The sequence below is a fragment of the Triticum urartu genome, chromosome 2A (assembly GCF_056163025.1).
Source record: "Triticum urartu cultivar PI428250 chromosome 2A, HENAU_Tu73, whole genome shotgun sequence".
NCBI classification, from domain to species: Eukaryota; Viridiplantae; Streptophyta; class Magnoliopsida; order Poales; family Poaceae; genus Triticum; species Triticum urartu.
In genome coordinates this window covers 741153215-741173579 of record NC_141874.1, presented here as the reverse complement: position 1 = coordinate 741173579, position 20365 = coordinate 741153215, and the positions used below count along the sequence as shown (strand labels likewise).

General features: G+C 45.5%; 2 protein-coding genes across 2 annotated transcripts; both read right to left on the bottom strand.

Annotated features, from left to right (window-relative positions):
- Positions 1–211: 211 nt before the first annotated feature.
- Positions 212–3039, bottom strand: LOC147987516 (uncharacterized). Its single transcript, XM_087542413.1, has 5 exons — positions 2730–3039; positions 2107–2550; positions 1214–1725; positions 611–684; positions 212–473 (listed from the first exon to the last, which is right to left on the bottom strand). The coding sequence occupies exons 1-5, from the start codon at positions 3037–3039 to the stop codon at positions 212–214; spliced, it is 1602 nt and encodes a 533-aa protein (XP_087398539.1).
- A 12561-nt stretch (positions 3040–15600) lies between these two features.
- LOC125530010 (putative alpha-glucosidase Os06g0675700) lies at positions 15601–18911 on the bottom strand. The gene is made up of 4 exons (XM_087540361.1): positions 18700–18911; positions 17985–18269; positions 17502–17887; positions 15601–17413 (listed from the first exon to the last, which is right to left on the bottom strand). Exons 1-4 carry the CDS (start codon positions 18891–18893, stop codon positions 15678–15680), a joined length of 2601 nt encoding a protein of 866 aa, XP_087396487.1. The 5' UTR covers positions 18894–18911; the 3' UTR covers positions 15601–15677.
- Between the last annotated feature and the right edge of the window lie 1454 nt (positions 18912–20365).

The window sequence follows — 20365 nt, the reverse complement described above, 5'->3', positions numbered from 1 at the left end:
TCACCGGTGTCGCTGCGGAGGATCATGCTCGTTCCGACCTCTCCACCCGTGGCACTAAAGGAGCCATCAACGTTGAGCTTTGCCCACCCCGTGGCTGGCCTGGACCAGTGCAGCGGCACAGACGGCGCTCGGGCTTCCTGCTGCATGAGCCATTTCGGGCAAGCGTATCCACCACCTGCTTCCCCTTACTAAGGTCCGCCTCCGGAGTGTTCTAAAGCCCCACCAATGAGTCGACGTAGCTGGTGAGGAAGCGTTTGGACACTTCGATCGTCGGCGGCTTCTTTTGGTGCACCAGCTCGTTGCGAACATACCAACATCGCCACAATGTCATCATGAGCTCCATCCTCTCCATATCCGGCAGGTCGCAAAGGGCTTGGGCAAGCCACTCTGTTCCCGTCCCGCGGAAGGAGGCGACATTCGGTATTCGCCACTGGTTCACCATTGTTTGCCAGAGCGCAACCGCCAACGGGCACCTGCAAAAGGCATGGAACGTGTCCTCCGGCTCCAAGGCACAGAGAGGGCATTTGTCAGATACCTCGAGACCTCGACGACGCTTATTAACCCAAGTGGGCGGACAGTCCGTGAGCAGCTGCCAAGTGAAGATTTGAACCTTACGAGGAGCAGGGCACCTCCAAATAAAAGCCCAGACGGCTCGTCGCCCGTCCGGTGCCCTGCTCGCCGCGACTGAAGAGAATCGAAGATGATGCTCAATTGCAAGCCGATACGCGCTCCTTACAGTGAAGTTCCCACTGTGCTCCAGTGCCCATGCCAGCAAATCCTCCCCCAACCTAGGAGAGGTTTTGATTGTTGCAATCACCTCCGCATCAACCGGAAAAAAAATGCTCCGAACTAGATCCATATTCCATGCTCCATGGTTGTCCAGCAAGTCGCTAACACGACGTATCCGGCATCGTCCTTGAGGGGTGACTGGCTTCCCGCTTCCATTCCTTGGTATCCAACTATCACGCCAAATCTTGATGGCCCTCCCATTCCCTACCCGCCAGATCAGTCCTTTTTTCAATAGCTCAAGTCCATGGTGTATCGCCTGCCAAGTAACCGATGTCGCGCTTGAGAAAACCGTGTCTTCCAGATTGCCCTGTGGGTAGTAACATGCTTTCAGCAGTCGGGCACACAGGATGTCCGGGCTCGTTAGAAGTCACCAAGCTTGGCGTGCCAGAAGAGCCTGGTTAAATAGTCGAAGATCACGGAATACCAGCCCTCCCTGCGCCTTAGGTTTTATCAGATGAACCCATGCCCGCCAATGCATCTTCCTCTTCCCCTTCTCCACTCCCCAAAAAAAATTACGGATCATCCGCATCAGATCTTCACATGTGGCCGTCGGCAGCTTAAAGACACTCATGATGTAAGTTGGAATGGCTTGAGCAATGGACTTGATAAGAACCTCTCTTCCACTTTGCGCGAGTTGCGATGCATCCCAATCCACCATACGCTTCATATATTTCTGCTCGATGTTCTGAAACTTCCCCTTAGACATGCGGCCATTTGGCGTGGGCAGGCCTAGGTAACATTCCTCGAAGCCTTGTTGTTGTACCTCCAAAGCGTGTACCACTGCATCACGGTCAGCCCCCCGACATTGCTCACAGAAGAGGATTGAGCACTTCTGTGGGTTGATTAGCTGACCCGTGGCCTGTGCAAAGGTGTCCAAAGCATCCTTGATGTGTAGAGCTTCCTGTTCGCTTGCACGAAAGAATAAAAGTGTATCATCTGCAAACATAAGATGTGAAATACCAGGAGCTTGTGGACAGACCCTTAGTGGTGTAATTCGCCGAGAGACAACACCCTGCTTCAAGAGCGCTGCCAAGCCATCCGCCACAAAAAGAAATAAGAATGGTGATAGAGGATCTCCTTGCCGAAGCCCACGCGATGGTGAAAATCAATCTGACAGGGCTCCATTAACGTTGCAACAGTAACGGACCAAGGTGACACAAGTCATAATCCATCTCACCCACTGATCCGCAAAACCCAGCCTCCTCATCATTTGCTCCAAGAAAGTTCAATCTACCCGATCATACGCCTTAGAGAGATCCACCTTATAAGCACAAAAGGCTTTATTAGGGTCATTTTCCTGCTTAATATAGTGAGTACATTCAAAGGTAATGAAAGCATTATCTGTTATGAGTCTGCCAGGCACAAACGCGCTCTGCTCCTCAGAGATGATGTCCCCAAGTATAGGTCTCAACCGGTTCACCAAGCATTTTGATATGATCTTGTATATCACGTTACAGAGACTGATGGGTCGGAACTCTGATAAGCGTTGGGGGTTATCCACCTTTGGAATGAGCACAATGGTGGTATTGTTGACGCCCTCTGGCATCACCCCGAAGCTGAAAAACTGTCTGACTGCCTCAATAATGCCATTTTTCATCATACCCCAATGCCGTTGGAAAAACCTCGCCGGGAACCCGTCTGGGCCTGGGGCCTTTAGAGGGCCCATCTGGAAAAGAGCATCACTGATTTCCTTGTCTGAAAAATCTTCACATAACTTGGCGTTCATCTCCTCCGTAATGACAGGCTCAAAGAGATTTACCACTGTATGAGGAGCTAAACCAGGGTCAGCTTGAAACAAGTTTTGAAAATAGCTCATGGCCATACCTGACATGACGTCCTGCTCAGAATGAAGGATCCCCAGGTCATCCTGGAGGCCTTTAATCCTATTTTATGGGCTCTCCATTTTGCTTTCCTATGAAAGAATTTTGTATTTCGGTCACCATGTTTTAGCCACTCCATTCTAGAGCGTTGCAGCCACATCATCTCCTCCTTGTACAGAAGTTCATCCATGTGATCAGATTCCTTGCGCAATTCACTGCGGTCGGCATTCATATTATGAAGTTCTTCTAGCCTCGTCCTCGACTTCTCAATCTCTCTTGTGACATTGCCAACTGTTTTGTTGCTCCATTCATGCAACTTTGCCATGGTTGCTTTCAGAGTCGCGGTTACACTGCCCAGGTCACCCTTCACATCCGAAGCGGCCCAGGCCGCCTCGACCACCTCCGCCAGAGAGGCCTCCCTCTCCCACATGACCTCATAGCACCTCGCTTTAGCAATCCTCACACTTGTATCCTGTACACACCGCAGAAGTAACGAACGATGATCCGACCGAGGTGACGTAAGGTGGATAACCGCCGCTTCCGGAAAAAGATCCCTCCAAGCATTGTCCGCCGCCGCCCTGTTCAAACGCACCTGCACATTTACCTGGCCACTCCGTTTATTATCGTATGTGAAGGGATATCCCGAGAAGCCCAAATCCACCAACTGACACACTTCAAAACAGTCACGAAAGGCCATCATTTGGGGTTGCGGCCTCGCCGTCATGGACATGTGCTCATAGTCCCACAGTGCCTCGTTGAAATCACCCACAAACGAGCCATGGCAGCTCGGACGTGTTCCTTAGCCTACACAAACTCTCCCACATGAGGTGTCGATTTTCCACCCTCGGTTCACCATACACAAAAGTGACTCGCCAAAGTGGTTCGGAAGGAGAAACTCGAATAAACACATCAATACATCTGTCGTTTATATCTTGAACACTGGCATACATAGAATCATCCCAAAAAAGCGCTAAACCACCACTCTTTCCATTCCTACTTATGCCATCAAAACCACGGAGCCCTAACCGATTACGCAATCTCTTCATCTTATGTAGTTGTTGTCTAGTCTCACACAAAAACACCATCCTCGGGGAATTGGCTCTACACAGAGCCTGTAAGTCACGAACTGTGCGATGGTTCCCTGCCCCTCGACAGTTCCACACTAGGGAATTCATTGCTCCTGACAGGGCACCACACTTGGCCCCGTCAGTTTACTAGCGGCCCCATGGCTAGTTGCCTCCTTCATTCCTTCCACACCCGCACTACTCGCGTCATCATCTGTGTCACACCGATCCTTCTTTCCTTTCTTTTGCTTGCCACCTTCTGTCCCCTCCTCATAGGGCACAACCCCTTTACCCTCCATCGCAGTGAGCTCAACTGGGAGGCTCCCGGATATATGCCGCTTCCCCAGGATGGAATCATTATAGTCCATTGAGTCCACAACACTGCCAAAGGAAACTTGGAGCGAGTCCAGCCCCCACATCGCTGGAATCATGTCATCCACCATGCATAGGCTTGTCACGGATCACTAGCGCCCCAGCCTTCTTTGTTGCAGCAACTTTTTTAGGTTGTGTTGTAACCTTCTTCTTCCGGGGTTTCACTGGCCCCTTCCCCGACTCATGCTCTTGTGCCTCAAACCATTGTTTCATACGTTGTACCTTGCTACACTCCAGTCGTTCCGTAGCCAATCTCAAGCGCAGCTTCTCCACGTGATTTGCCAGCTGATCATCCTCCTACTGTGGTGCATGTGCCTCCTCCTCAAAACCGTCCTCAGCATCAACTCTGGTTGGTATTTCATGTGACCCTCGATCATCCTCCCTTGCATTCTCCTGTGTCGGTGCACGGGTAGCCGATGACGCACTACCCAAGGAAAAGTCCATACTCCGTCTCGCTCTCGGCTGCCCTGGCGATGGCGTAAAGACGGCCCGGTGGTCATACTTTTTGAATGGGGAGCACCTTAGCGTGGAGTCATAAGCCGTGGTGGGAAGCCCAATCCTCTTTTTCTCACAAGCTTCTTTGTCATGTCCCATGAAACCACAATGAAAACAAAAGTGCGGCACCCTCTCGTACTTAAGCTTAAGTTTCAGATGTTTGATGGCACCCTTTGCATTATACTCCAGCGTCACCTCCTTCTACAACCTCCTGTTATAAGGCAACTTCACCCTCACTCGGAGGAACTCCCGTGTACCATGGCCTACCTGAGGAACATCCACTTCCATAACCTCTAGAGTACCTCCCAGAGCTTCTCCATAAACACTAGTCTGTTTCTTCCAAGGCACATCAAAAACTCGAACCCACACCAGTAGAAAAAGGGTCAAATGTGAGACACATTAGTCCCGGTTTGCATTTGAGCCGGCACTAATGTATCCATTAGTGTCGGTTCAAACGGCTAGGCGGGAGGAGATCTTTACTACCGGTTCATTGCGAACCTTTAGTACCGGTTCATGCCACGAACCGGTACTAAAGAGGCCGGGGCCCGATCAACACCTTTAGTACCGGTTCGTGGCATGAACCGGTAGTAAAGAGGTTGTGGCAGGCTGTTTTTAGTCCCACCTCGCTCCCCTAGAAAGATTTTTACCACCTTAAATATGTTACTTCTCAAACTATCACAAGCACTTGGTCTTCATTGAACTCTATGTGTAGAATTTGTGGTCGCAATATGCGTCTTCACCGGTTTCTAAACCGTTGAGGACTCATATTGACAATTCAGATTGTACGCAAAAAGATCATTGATAATCAATGTATTTTTTATGTATATTTTTACATGTTTACGCCCTCACTCTCTCCACTCACTCGGTCTCCCCCTCAATCCCCCGCGCCGGTCCTCCCCCGCCGGCCGCCCCTCACTCTCTCCACTCACTTCAAAACTGGACGCACTTCGTGTACAAACTGGACATCTCTTTCGGAGTATCACGGTTTCAGACGAGAACTCATCTGTTACACGGGCACTTCATTTTTTTAAAACTTATTTGAACTCCAGACTTTTTTGCATTTAGTATGCAGCATTCAAAGCGACTCATCAATTTCCAACACGTTCTGACATCATTTGTTATTTTCAGTCATTTACCGATTTGTTTAGAGAGCTAAATGACCGTGAAATTGAAAATCACTACAAAATGAACTCTGAAAATGTTGAAACTTGGCATGGTATCATCATTTCACCCGCATAGCATGTGTGAAAAAGTAGAGAGGGTCACGGCAAAAACTGGATGCACTTCATGTACAAACTGGACAATCTCTTTCGGAGTATCAGGGTTTCGGACGAGAACTCATCGGTTACACGGGCACTTCAATGTTTTTTAAACTTATTTGAACTCCGGACTTCTTTTGCGTTTAGTATGCAGCATTCAAAGCGACGTCGTCAATTTCCAACACGTTCTGACATCATTTGTTGTTTTGCAGTCATTTACCGAATTGTTTAGAGAGCTAAATGACCGTGAAACTGAAAATCACTACAAAATGAACTCTGAAAATGTTGAAACTTGGCATGGTATCATCATTTCACCCGCATAGCATGTGCGAAAGAGTAGAGAGGGTCACATTAAAGCTGGATGCACTTCATGTACAAACTGGACAACGTCTTTCGGAGTATCAGGGTTTCGGACGAGAACTCATCTGTTACAAGGTTACTTCAATGTTGTTTATACTTATTTTAAATCCCAACTTCTTTTGCGTTCAGTAAGCAGCATTCAAAGCGGCGTCATCAATTTCCAACACGTTCTGACATCATTTGTTGTTTTTCAGTCATTTACCGATTTGTTTAGAGAGCTAAATGACCGTGAAATTGAAAATCACTACAAAATGAACTATGAAAATGTTGAAACTTGCCATGGTATCATCATTTCACTTTCACCCGCATAGCATGTGCAAAAGAGTAGAGAGGGTCACAAAGAAACTAAATACAGAAAAAATTACTCAGAAATAAATAGAAGAAAATAAATAAAGCAGAAAAGGAAAAAATTATATAAAAAAATTACTCAAAAATAAATAGAAGAAAATAAATAATGCAGAAAAGAAAAAAACTATATAAAAAATTACTCAAAAATAAATAGAATAAAATAAATAATGCAGAAAAGAAAAAACTATAAAAACAATTGTTGGCGCGCTACCCAGTGGGCCTGCCAGACCTAGGGTGTGCAAATTCAGGCCCAGAAGGTCCGGCAGGCTCACAGGGCAGCGCGTCATAGTTAGGCCCAGAAGCCTGATATATAGAGGAGTTCGAAGGAGCAGGCGCGGTCGGTTTACAACCCAGTGCGGCTGCCCTTCGCTTAGCGAGGTGGGACTAAATATTGTGCACCGCGGGTGGCAGCGCAACACCTTTAGTACCGATTGGTGGCTCCAACCGGTACTAATGAGTGGGCCTTTAGTACCGGTTCGTGGCACGAACCGGTACTAAAGGGGTCCGCTTCCCGCCCCTTGGCCTGGCGAAAATTGGCCTTTAGTACCGGTTGGTGACTCCAACCAGTACTAAAGGTCGCTCCTATATATATGGCACTTATGAAAAATCCAGTTTTCATCCGCGCGCCGTCCGTCTTCTATCCAACTGCTTCATCGCCCGATATCGCCGCCGCCGCCGCGCCGTCACCCATCGCGCGCCGTCCTCGCCGCCCGTCGTCGCCGTCCCCGCCGCGCGCTGTACGTCGTCGTCGCCGCCCCCGCCGCTCGCCATCGCCCTCGCCGCCCCGCCGCTCCCCGTCGTTGCCGTATCGCCCCTGCCGCCCTCGATCATACACACACGCACACACACACACAACTACATACACGCACGCACGCGCGCACACACACACACATTTTTTTTACTTATTTTATGTTTCTGTTTTTTAGATTAATGCATGTCAAATTGTTAATTAGATGGTCGAATTAGATGAATTACCTAGATAAGAATGTTAGAATGTTAATGTTATATGAATTAGATAGAGAAGTTAAATATTAATGTCATTTGTTAGATGAATTAGCTAGATATTAATTAATTAGGTATATGAGATTATTTGAACTAGTTGAATTAATATAACTAGTTTATTTTTAGTAAATGCTTAGTTGAACTAGCTAGTTGAATTAGTACTAGTTTATTTTTAGTAAGAAAATTTAGGTATATATGAGATTTGATGACCTAATTAAAATATTACTATATATAGCTACTTTATATTTTTTTAGTAAGAAAATTAATAGAACTAGTTTATTTAGTTGAATTAATAGAACTAGTAAGTGTTTAATGTTTCACATATATATGAACATTTTACTATATAGAACTAGCTACCTTATTTTTAGTTATATGAGATCTGATTATGTAATTAACATTTTACTATATAAAACTAGTTATCTTATTTTTAGTAAGAAAATTAATAGAACTAGTTTAGTTGAATTAGTTGAATTAATTAGTTGAACTAGTTAGTTGAATTAGTTGAGCTACTTTATTTAGGTATATTTTTCGTAAGTGCTTAGTTGAATTAATTAGTTGAACTAGTTGAATTAATAGAACTAATAAGTGTTTAATGTTTCACCTATGAACATAGGAATGTCGTCTGACGACGAACACGATTTCATTATGTGTGAATACTGCGAAGACCAGCGCGGCCTGTGCGGCAGAAATTTTCTAGTTGATGATAGGCGCTTCAGCATCAAGCTGGATGAGAACTTCGAAGTGGATACAGTAAGTCAGAACGACAAGTCTTTTTTCATAATTAAGCATGACTTATGCTTCATTTGCTTCAACTTTTAATTTTAATTTTTTTCACTATTCTACAGCGTATCCCCTGCCATGCAAGAATTTTTGTCTTGGATAAGATAGGTTTCAGTCCTAACAAAACTATGGAGATAAAAAAAAGTTTACTTGAAGACCGAGCATGGTTATACCTTCAACGTCAAATTATACAATGCAGACACATACACCTATTTTGAATGCAAAACTTGGAAAGCACTATGCAAGGCTTATGCATTTGAGCCGGATATGGTTATCAGCTTTGATATTCGTCTGGATGATGATATTGAAGGTAATAGAGACATCTGGATCGATGTGCAGACGCCTCCAGTTCTACCATTATGTGAGTTTCTCAACCATATTTATGCCTTCGATATTGTTTATTCAAAAAGAGTTGACAAGTAATTTATATTGACACCTTATTTCCAATCAAGCAAACATGTCCGACGCTTGGTAGACAGGACCGTCCACTGTCCCGGGGCTGAACTAAACTGCTAGGAGACAAGTCATTATGTTTCATGACTTGAGGATCTTGATGCTGTCAAGACAAATTTTTTTCCTGCACTTAGAAATGTTAGTACTCAAAACGTGTGACCAATAGTGTTCGTACTGAAGTACGGTCACATATATTTAGGAAAGATGGTAAGATTTCTACTATTTCTCCTCAGTGCATCTTTTGCATACATTATTTTTTTAAGCTAAACTTTATTGCTAAGTATGTTACTATACGATGTTCTTCAACAGGGACTCCCGATGAATGTTGTGCCTGATTGGATCGAGACTAAAGGTACCATGAATGTTGTTAGCTTACGGCCAAGATATCCTACAATGCACTTTAGTGCATTCAGGATTTCTAATAGCGAGGAATGCTTAATAGTAAGAGACTGGAGCAAAATTGTGAACGATCGCAGAGAAGTACTAGGGGGCAGCAATCAGAAGCGCAACCCACGATTAGGAGACAGGTTCATCTGCATGCTCCAATATGATGAATCAGGAAAGCTATACATGTTCTATGCTATTTTACCTGAGAGAGAGCAGCATGAGTGATTAGCTAGTTCATGCTCTTAGTACTTGTCCTCTCATGTCTGTGTTCTTCGTCCTGAACCTAATCTGAAAGAGTGATTTGCTTTTGTGGTGTTATGAACACTTATAATATCATTACCATGTTGAACTCGATGATATCTTGGCTTCTGGTACAAGTGAATGTTTCTTCTTTAAGCTAGTGTTGGTGGTGATTAGATAGCGGTAATGACTATATGATGATTAAGTAGTGGTAATGAGACGACTATTATATGATGATTTTTAGCTAGCTATGAAAATTGTTGTTGGTGATGATATATATGATGCAAGAGTTTTTATATTAATATGATGATGATGATGATGATGAGTTATTATATCATTTATGAAAGAAACCGCAGATTAGTTTCAACTGGATGGATTCTAGCTAAGTGATCAAGTATATGCCATATCCATATTACCTCGATCACTTAATTAGGTGATCAAGTATATATAATATGGATATGGCATATACTTGATGACTTAGCTAGGATCCACATGCATCCATTCAAACTAATCTGCGGTACTTTCACCTATTGATTTAACAACTCATTATAATGTAAAACAATCACTAAATTAAATTGAAAACACAAAATTAAAGTAAAAATAAAAAATAAAACCAAAACACACCCAAACATTTAGTACCGGTTGGTGTTACCAACCGGTACTAATGTCCTACGCACCTCCGGAGCTGGCTCGTGCCACGTGGTTGCCCTTTAGCACCGGTTCGTGCTGAACCGGTACTAAAGGGGGGCCTTTAGTGCCCATACTTTAGTGCCGGTTACCGAACCGGCACTAAAGGGCCTTACGAACCGGTGCTATTGCCCGGTTCTGCACTAGTGCCAGACCGGTACAGCCTCAAGCATGGTCTCAGAAGGTTGCTCACCACCATTGAACGGGGTAACTAACAGTGCATCTCCATCATAAATCCGCGGCCCCCCTCGCCACAAACCGAAAATCCCCCTCCAAGAACAGAGAGACAATGTAGTAGTTGTTCTTTACCGGCTTAAAATCGACTCCCGTGCGCAATTGCCAAATTTTCTCAAAGTGACCCGACAGAGGCCCTGTTTGGTTCGGTTGTGGATTTGTAGAAGCAGTTGTGGAAACTCTGTTGTGGGAAAACAGCTGTGGAAAATCTGATGTGAAAAAGATGTAGGTCATTTGGCAAACCAGCTGATACAGCTTTTTCAGATTTTTGGCCCGCGGCGGAATCAGATTTTGGAAAGCACGTCCTGGGCTGCTTCCGCTTTTAGTTCAGATTTTGGCAGCGGATTTCTGAAATCGGATTCTGCTGGGTTCGCCCTTTGATTCAGATTCTGCTGCGCGGCAACGGAATCCGTCGATAAAAGCTAAACCAAATAGGGCCAGAGTCTTTGTGCTTGGTCGTTGTTGCGATCTATATAAAGCCATGAGCCTCCATCTGGCCCCAGCATCCACCTCTTCATCCTCGTCATCATCTTCTAGGTCAACCGCAACAAAGGCGATGTTGTCCATGTCCACCTCACCTGCAATCTGATCTTCCGCTCCCTCCGGCATGACACCTTCCGCTGTTGGCCCATCCCAATTACTATTCTCCTGCCTGTCCTCCTTCCGATCCACATGCGCGGCCGCATGTCTCGACATCACGATCGCCCCACCACCGACGGGCTTCGGGTGGACAGGATCCTCACCGGATCCGCCATGATCACCCCACCCATCGCCTTAGGATCGATCGGAGACATCTCGTGCTTGCGGCGGCTTTTGCTCGTGTATTGATCTGGAGGTTTTGCACTCCTTCCCAGATTTCGTGAGGAGCGGCGATCAGGGTCTAGGGTTTTTGTATCCCCGGGCCAAGTCGGGCGTCCCTCACGCGTGGCGTGTACTGACTCCTGATGGATACGGCTTAGACTCGTAGACACCGTGTACATCAGATTCGTGGCCCGAGAGGAATCCTCCCGGCGATCCGATTTGCTTCCGTCGGATAGTTTAGGCGGCAGCGGTGGGGAAGCGCCCATCGCCCAAACCCTAGATGAAGCGGACCCTCCTTGCATGTTAGGAGTTGTTCCTCATAGATTCGTGCGGTGGTCTGACGAACTACAAAGCATTTGCAGCAGGAGCTTGCTTTAGCCGGCCACTTGCCAAGCTAATTAGTAATGTACTCTTCCTGCTAGGGAGATGTAGGGCACAGGGTAGGCAGCAGGTATAGGCCTCTGGCGCCTCCGTGAGATAGGAGGCACTAGGCACAGGCACACAACTCAGAGCAAGTGTGCCGCTCCTTTCCCATTGCCAACTCAGAAAAACATGGGCAGACAAGTGATGGTACTACCAAGACCAGTTTTTTTATAGATCGAACAACTACCTTTTTAGTATTGTACGATACGACGAACAGCTCCTTTCTTACGGGTGTGGAATATGATGCACATCAATTCACATGCTACCATCGCGCGACCCAAAAACATGCACTAAGTTCATATGCTACCTGATGGAAGATTCTCGTTCCTAGCATACAGCTCACGCCTCTTCCTCTTTAGAAAACGACATAATAGCTGGAGGCGGACGTTTGGTCCCTGGCACTATATGTCCCCGGTATCTAGATCATCAACAAGTGCATCACGATGCGTTGCTAAAGTAGCGATTTATGATATACGGAAGGCAGTGCAGGTGTGGAAGTGGATATACTTGAGAAGAACAGTGTTGTAGTACGTCGCTTGGCACATGAGAGGACATCATCCCGCACAGTAGCAAGACGCGTTTTGCAGCCACTGCAGTTAAATGTTCTGTTACTGAGACAGAACGGTGCATGTGTCAGGGAATGTATTTACTAAGTTGTTATCTATTGAATTGGAAGTTTCTTTTTTGCGAGGTCCGTTGAATTGGAAGTTGGTTCAAATTAAATTGGATGCGGCCGATTAGTTGGAACAGGAATAAATATGTCGGTAATATGGTCTTCTAGATGAAATATAAGTCTACATGTTCTGAAACAGAAGTCAAATTTGGAAGACAAAACTTTTTTCGAAAATATATCTACAATAACTTTTCAAAAAATAACTTTGTTCGGCGATAAACTCATGTATGTATTAATTGAATACTTTCTTAGTCTTTATATCAGAATCTATTCTTTTCTCACAACACAAACCAATTTCACAATTACGAATATATATTCTTGATCATGTACATGAAATGGAGCAGTCAACGGATAATGATAATTTATTTCTAGATGAACATTTTCCATTAACATGTAGGAGTAATGAGAATTTTTTTCATTAACATGTAAATGGACATTTTTTTTCAAACTGTCATGATATTTTCCAGAACATAGGAAAAATTCTGTAACAAAGGGGTAATTTTTCTCTAAAGTATTTTTTTAATATGGGGTCAAAGTATTTCCTGGTATGTATGAACTTTTTCTTAACATGCGGCATCAATTTTATTACTACATATCTTTTCCCTAACATTTTTCAAATCAGTTTTTATAAATAAAATGTGTGTGCAGTAGGCAAATGGTGAAAAGGTGTTAGCGAATAAGATGAAATGAATAGTAGGCTGATTAATATATCTGGTCGCATTTAAAGTACAGAGTTGTGCTCAAGGACTTCGTTACGCTACTCAAAATTTGTCGACGCTGTTGAGACAAGAACACTACAACACAGACGTCATTAGAAGGCACTTTATTAAGGGCGTTTTATCTAAACGCCCCAAAACTATGTATTAGAAGGCATTTTCCAAAATCGCCTCTATCTTGACGTAGCTTCCAAGGCACTTTTTTCAGAGCGCCTCGCATCGAACGAGATTTGGAGGCCTTTCTCCCGAACGTCTCGCATCGAATGAGCTTCGGAGGCATTTTTCAAGAATGCCTCACATCGAAGAGCTTTGGAGGCGTTTCTCATAACGCCTCGCAAGGAACGAGCTTTGATCAGCTTGGATGAAAAAATTAGGCTGCAATCGGACGAGAGCGGCTGCAATCTTTTACTGTACGTATTTGCGTCTGGAGCGTAACAGCTGGTGGTCGAGGTCGAAAGCTCCATCCTGGGCGGAGGAATTTGGCGGCGGCCTTTGACCCGTCAGTTCTTTGACTGCGTCTCTCTCCGCCTGAGCAGTTTTAGTCCCATACCGCTTAGGGAACAAGTGTTTGACCTTCTTATAAACAGAGAACAATCAACTAGCTTCAGAAATCAGCTACTACAAGAGAGGCTGCCTCCCCTAATGGGCCTAACCAGCGCGGTGCCATTATTTGATTTGACAGCCCACCATGAGTCGAGCTTGGGAGATAAGAGTAAGATAGAGCCTTCCGGTGGGCTTTCCATTAAATAAAAGATGCAGAGAGAGAGAAGGTAGCCATGATAAACCTTCCGCCTAGCTATAATTACGTTTTTCCGTTAATCAAGTTTAGCGGCGTTTTCAGAAATGCCCCGGCGCACATATATAACGGCGTTCTTGTGACTTTTGGAGGCATTTTCGATCACATTGTAATGTCAGTCGTGTTGTAGTGGAAGTACTAGGCAAACGGACTGAAAAGCTAAGTTGGTTAATGCGGCGGCTTTCCATTAAATAAAAGATGCAGAGAGAGAGAAGGTAGCCATGATAAACCTTCCGCCTAGCTATAATTACGTTTTTCCGTTAATCAAGTTTAGCGGCGTTTTCAGAAATGCCCCGGCGCACATATATAACGGCGTTCTTGTGACTTTTGGAGGCATTTTCGATCACATTGTAATGTCAGTCGTGTTGTAGTGGAAGTACTAGGCAAACGGACTGAAAAGCTAAGTTGGTTAATGCGTGTCAGTGTGAGTTGGCCGGCCCGTGAGTAGCACCTACCGTTGGTTAAATGCGAGGATAGGCCCTTGCTGTCCGAAGGCATCTAATACAAAACAAAGAAAAAGATAATATAAAAGAAAGTCAAAGTATACTAATAGACGGGTTGAAGATCACGTCTGAATGAATGGCGAGATTCCGGGGACAGATGTCCCTAGGAATCATTCGGTATTTCCCCATAATAGCTAGACTAGCACCGTTAATTGTCAACGTTAATTGTCAACGTGTTTCCCATGATGCATCGGTTGTGTGAAATACCCCGTTAATCAAGTTTAGCGGCGTTTTTTAGATGTATGTAGATGTTTTTTAGAGCCAGATACATCTATTTTTATTAATTTCTGCAGCAAGTAATTTCGGATGAAGAGAGTATTCTCTCCGTTCCTAAATATAAGTCTTTTTAGAGATCTCAATGAAAACTACACATAGAGATATATAGACATAGTTTAGAACGTGGGTTTACTCATTTGCTATGTATGAAGTTTGCATGAAAATCTCTAAAAAGACTTATATTTAAAAATGTCCTAGTGAGTGAAAGGCTTTCCATTAAATAAAAGATGCAGAGAGAGAGAAGGTAGCCATGATAAACCTTCCGCCTAGCTATAATTACGTTTTTCCGTTAATCAAGTTTAGCGGCGTTTTCAGAAATGCCCCGGCGCACATATATAACGGCGTTCTTGTGACTTTTGGAGGCATTTTCGATCACATTGTAATGTCAGTCGTGTTGTAGTGGAAGTACTAGGCAAACGGACTGAAAAGCTAAGTTGGTTAATGCGTGTCAGTGTGAGTTGGCCGGCCCGTGAGTAGCACCTACCGTTGGTTAAATGCGAGGATAGGCCCTTGCTGTCCGAAGGCATCTAATACAAAACAAAGAAAAAGATAATATAAAAGAAAGTCAAAGTATACTAATAGACGGGTTGAAGATCACGTCTGAATGAATGGCGAGATTCCGGGGACAGATGTCCCCAGGAATCATTCGGTATTTCCCCATAATAGCTAGACTAGCACCGTTAATTGTCAACGTGTTTCCCATGATGCACCGGTTGTGTGAAATACCCCGTTAATCAAGTTTAGCGGCGTTTTTTAGATGTATGTAGACGTTTTTTAGAGCCAGATACATCTATTTTTATTAATTTCTGCAGCAAGTAATTTCGGATGAAGAGAGTATTCTCTCCGTTCCTAAATATAAGTCTTTTTAGAGATCTCAATGAAAACTACACATAGAGATATATAGACATAGTTTAGAATGTGGGTTTACTCATTTGCTATGTATGAAGTTTGCATGAAAATCTCTAAAAAGACTTATATTTTAAAAATGTCCTAGTGAGTGAAAGACCGTACAGTTCCCTCTCCAACATAAAGATTCTCAAGGACCAATTTCAGATCAAAAAACATTATTTGCTTCTCTCAAATGAGTAGAAGCTCCCCGATTAAGAACAATGCATGTTAGAAGTCAGAACTGGAAACGATACTGCCAACATTCAGTTTTTATTATTCAGATAAAGAAATGTCCACAGATGGTCTCGATGTTAATGGGACATGACGACCTTGATCTCGAACTGCTGTCCGATGACCAGCGACAGCCCACTGACACTGAACACTCCATTCGTCCGGGACTTGGTGCCGGCTGCCTTGAGCTCAACGCCGTTTACATAGACGGTGAACCCCTTTGGTGGCGACGGGAGCCCCATGAAGATCACCTTGCCGATGACCAGAGTCTGGCTCGGTGCGTACGAGTTCTGCACCACATGGGAACTCACCGTGGTCGTGATGATGCCCTTGCTATCCTCCGTGTTGCAGCTAAATCTCACCAGGGTCCAGTTGCCTCCCATCCCGCCCATCTCTGGCGACTCCCCGTCATCCAAGAACAGCTCACCCCTGGCGGTGCCGTTCTCCGCGAGCGCCACAAGGAGGTGGAACTCGCTTTGGCGTGTGGCGGACGTGGTGAGGCCCGGCTGCTGCAGTGGTAGTATGTTGCCGCCGGCAAGGTGCACGTTTGCCGAGTCCGCTGGCGCCGGGAGCGTCACGCGCTTGCCGGTCTGCAAGGTGATGGCGGGGGAGTGGTCGTGAAGACTAAACCACCGGCCGGCCGGGAAATAGGCGTCCACGGTGGTGGCGCCCGCCTCCAACACCGGTGAGACAAGCACGCCACGGCCTAGCAGGAACTGCCTGTCCACGCCGTAGGTGTCGGCATCCTGAGGGTAGGAGAAGAAGAGCGGGCGCGCTATGGGTGCCCCCGTTGTGTGCGCCTCAAACATGAGCGTGTAGATGTAGGGGAGCATCCGGTATCGCATCCCCAACGCCTTCCTCGCTGATTGTGCCGTTGGCTCCCACACATAGAGCTCTCGCCGGACGGTTGTCTTCTCTGCGTGAGCCCTCGCGAACGGGTAGAATGCACCAAGCTGAATCCAGCGGCTGCAGAGCTCCTGAGTCGTGTTGCCGTTGAACCCACAGATATCGGCGCCCATCATGGGGATGCCGAAAAGGCCAGAGTTGAGGATGGTGTTGATGGAGTGCGCGAGTTCGTCCCACCGTGCGGCATTGTCGCCGGTCCAGTGCGCGGTGTAGCGCCCCGAGCCGACGAACGTGGTGCGACTGAGCACGAAGGGGCGGCGTGCCGTGTCCTTGAGAAGAGCATCATGCGTGGCCCGCGACTCGAGGAGGCCGTAGAGGTTGTGCGCATCGTACTCCGACACACCATTGAAGTGCACCGCGGAGACCGGCACGGTCTTGTTATTAAGGTTGCGGTGAATGCCGGTGTTGTTGATGCGGTAGGGCGAGTCGTCGTACTCGTTGAGCGGCTCCCAGGCCTTGAAGTTGGAGGGCTCGTTCATGTCGCACCACAGCCCGTCAGCGGGGATGGTTCGACGGAACTCAGAGATCTTCCGCGCCCAGTACTCAGCAGTGCGTGGGTTCATGAAGTCCGGGTAGTAGACCTCGCCTGGCCACACCCGGCCGACATAGTTGGTGCCGTTTCGCTGGAGGAACAAACCCACGGCCTCATTTTGAGGAGGTGCTGCTTCCTTTTTGATCGCCGGATCAATGATGACCACGTATTTCTGGCTGCTATTGTGGAGCCGGTCGACAAACGGCCGGAGCAGTTTCGCCGGGTAGTTCACCGGATCCAGTGTGAAGTCCTGGTAGCCGTCCATGTAGTCGATGTCCGACCAAATCGACTCTAATGGAATCTTGGCCTTGGCATAGCCCGCGACCACGCCCTCCAGGTCAGCCACATTCTTGTAGCCATACCTGCGTTGGTGGAGCCCTGCATTACAAGAGAAAAGTGGATCCGGTGAGCAGAGCAGATTGATATATGCCTGCCAAGAACTAGCTAGACGATTGACCGCACGTACCGAATGACCAGTATGGCATGGGGGCAGGGCGGCCGATGAGCTGGGTGTACTGGTCGACGACGGCGAGCGGGGAGGGCCCGGCGAAGAAGTAGAAGTCGAGCACGCCGCCGATCACCTTGTAGGTGATGTAGGACCCGCCGTACTTTATGTCCATCCCATTGGTGTTGAGGAGCAGCACGCCGTGGGCAGCGCCGCGGGGGCGCACGTCCATGTAGAATGGGTGCGAGCTGTAGAGGTTGATGTCCAGTAGGTCCGACCTCTCCAGGTCCTCGTTCCAGATCGTGAACGTGTCGTTCTGTTGGAGCCAGAATGTCCGTTTTGTCTGCTCGCCCAGCCCGTACAAAGATGCCCCCTTGGCTGGCAGCGCCGACGTCACCTCCAAGTACCTGCATTATAGTTCCATGCCCATCACCACTTTGGCTACTTACGTATCAACTAGCTACGCCGAGTGTCGTAGGTGTCGAAGACAGTGTAGTATCATACCGGTTCTTGAAGACGAGTGTGGCGGAGGTGTCGAAGAGGACGTCGCCGGTGGAGCGGCGGGAGACGGTGAAGCGGAACGGGGCGGTGTGGATGGTGAAGGTCAGGTCTGAAGACTCGCTGGACATGGTGCTGCTGCCGGGCAAGGAAGCATTGCTCATGCCCGAGGAATGTAGCAAGACGTCCTCCAGCGCCGGCTCTGGGCGTGGGATGACGTCCTGGGGGACCTCCCACCGCTGATGGTCGGCGTCGGTGATGCGCACGTGGAGCTGGTTGTCCGTCTCTAGGCTGCCGCCGGTCATATCAAAATTAAAACAGTGGGCATACGAGTTGTGTGCATTAGGTGATCTACAAGTCAGTGATTGTACCTCTTTTAAACGATAGGACAATGCTCGTGCGTTTCAATAGGGTATTAATATTTCACTAGTACGTAAGCTTGTGATTAATTTATTTGCCCATATTAATACCATTGTGCAAATTAATGTTTATCAAATCATGTCACTTATCTTATATTTTGGTGAGAATGTTGGTAAATACATTAAAGTGAAATTGATTCAGAAGATAAGTAAATGAAAGCGATTGATTTCATACCAAGAAGATTGGATGAAGGGATGGTGGGGAAAAAATGAAACACGGAATGCTATATTCTTTTTAAGTAGTAGAGAGAAAAAAACATGAATTAAACTCCCGAATCAGGATGAAGATCAAACACACTTACCTTGCAGTCAGGTTGAGCTGCTTGACATCAGGCCCGAACTGTGTCGTCCCGCCTACAAGTGTCAGCTTAGCCGACAGCAAATTCCCTGACCCGTCGACCGACTCGACTTCATGGTTGGCGCCACAACGGTGGAGGAGGCATATGAGGATGGTGAGGAGTGCGAGAAGATCAGCAAATGATGAGACGATCGTCATCAGACGATATGATGGATGCAACACAAGTGTGTGCCATCAGCTATTGGACACAGAACTTTATATAGGCTTGTAATCATCTTCATTGTTCAGAGAGTTTTAAATGTGCGCCTAAGATTATATGACTATAAAAGGAGGTACTTCAAAGTTAAGACTTATCCCTTCATCCAAATGAGGAAGTCAATTAAAGAGCACTAAAGAACAATGGTAAAGAAGGGATGTAATTAATGCCAACATACTCCCTTTGTTTTTAAATATAAAACCTTTTAGATATTTTAATACGAACTACATACGGATGTATATAGACGCATTTTAGAGTATAGATTCATTCATTTTGCTCTGTATGTAGTCTATATTGGAATCTATAAAAGACTTATATTCAGAAACAAAGGTAGTATGTAAATTACAATCTCATTGCACTCCCTCTATTTTGAATTAATTGTGATTCTAGCTTTGTACTAGGTAAGACTTCTTCTTAGAAAAAATAATAAGTTTGACCAAGTTCATAAAAATATACACCAAAATTGCAAAAAAAAACACATAAGATCCTTTATGAACCAAGCCAATTTTATAAGCTTGGTCACTTAGAGAAGTTTGATTTGGGACAAAAGTAGAATTGCTATTATTTTGGGAAGGCAAAGTATCGTATTCTCCCAATTGCTATTTATTTTCTACGGTTACAGATGCAAAAAAATCAGTTAAGCATTTGCATCTATGAGTTTAGCTATATAATATACTACAAGAATTGGGCGTGCTATGCTGCGCGGTTGGTGTTGTTGGGATCTCATAAAAAAGGTTTAGCGTGACTGTGAGGGGAGATGATGAAGTGTGTTTCCTTTTTTTTATAATGCGGTATTTTGATGGTTCTTTCTGGGGTATAATAATATGTTATTTGCAAACTAACCAGCACATATGTAGGTAAGTTTCTTGCAGCCGTGACCACATGTATTGTATTGGTGTTACAGTGTCGCATGTTTGCAGTTATGTTTTGTCAAGTGGTGAGAGGGTGCGAGACTCGTGTATTTTTATAAGCTGGTTGTTGCGGGGATTTGAGAAATCATTGACCAGTCAAAATCATGAATCAAATTCAAAATTAAACAGCTCACTTGAATGCGAGAGTTACATGAGATTGACAAACTCAAAAATTATAAACTCAATCCAAAATCATATTGGTTCTATAGTACTACATGTTGGTGTTCTTTTTGTCAGGTTATGAGAGCATGCGCGAGACTGATATATTTTATAAGTTGGCTGCTGCCGATTGATTTGAGAAATCATTGACCAGTCAAAATCGTGAACAAAATTTAAAATTGAACACCTCACTTGAATGAGAGAGTTCCTTGAAAAATTGTTGACCAAGTCAAAATTAAGAGTCCAATCCAAAACCAATGTCCTTAGTTGAGAGATGCCTTCTCTCCCTATGGAGCTTAGTGATATAGTAGATATTTTTTTATTAATACTAATTGTTTACTCAT

Bases quoted from the DNA above. Each gene is read 5' to 3' on its own strand.
- LOC125530010 (XM_087540361.1), bottom strand. From the start codon at position 18,893: ATGACGATCGTCTCATCATTTGCTGATCTTCTCGCACTCCTCACCATC. The intron at 18,270-18,699 runs GTAAGTGTGTTT...GACCGGCGGCAG, and splicing joins CAGCTCAACCTGACTGCAAG to CCTAGAGACGGACAACCAGC. The intron at 17,888-17,984 runs GTATGATACTAC...ACTATAATGCAG, and splicing joins ACACTCGTCTTCAAGAACCG to GTACTTGGAGGTGACGTCGG.
- LOC147987516 (XM_087542413.1), bottom strand. From the start codon at position 3,039: ATGTGGGAGAGGGAGGCCTCTCTGGCGGAGGTGGTCGAGGCGGCCTGG. The intron at 1,726-2,106 runs GTACTCACTATA...TTATGTTTGCAG, and splicing joins TGCTTTCATTACCTTTGAAT to ATGATACACTTTTATTCTTT. The intron at 474-610 runs GTTCAAATCTTC...TGCCTTTTGCAG, and splicing joins GGTGCCCTGCTCCTCGTAAG to GTGCCCGTTGGCGGTTGCGC.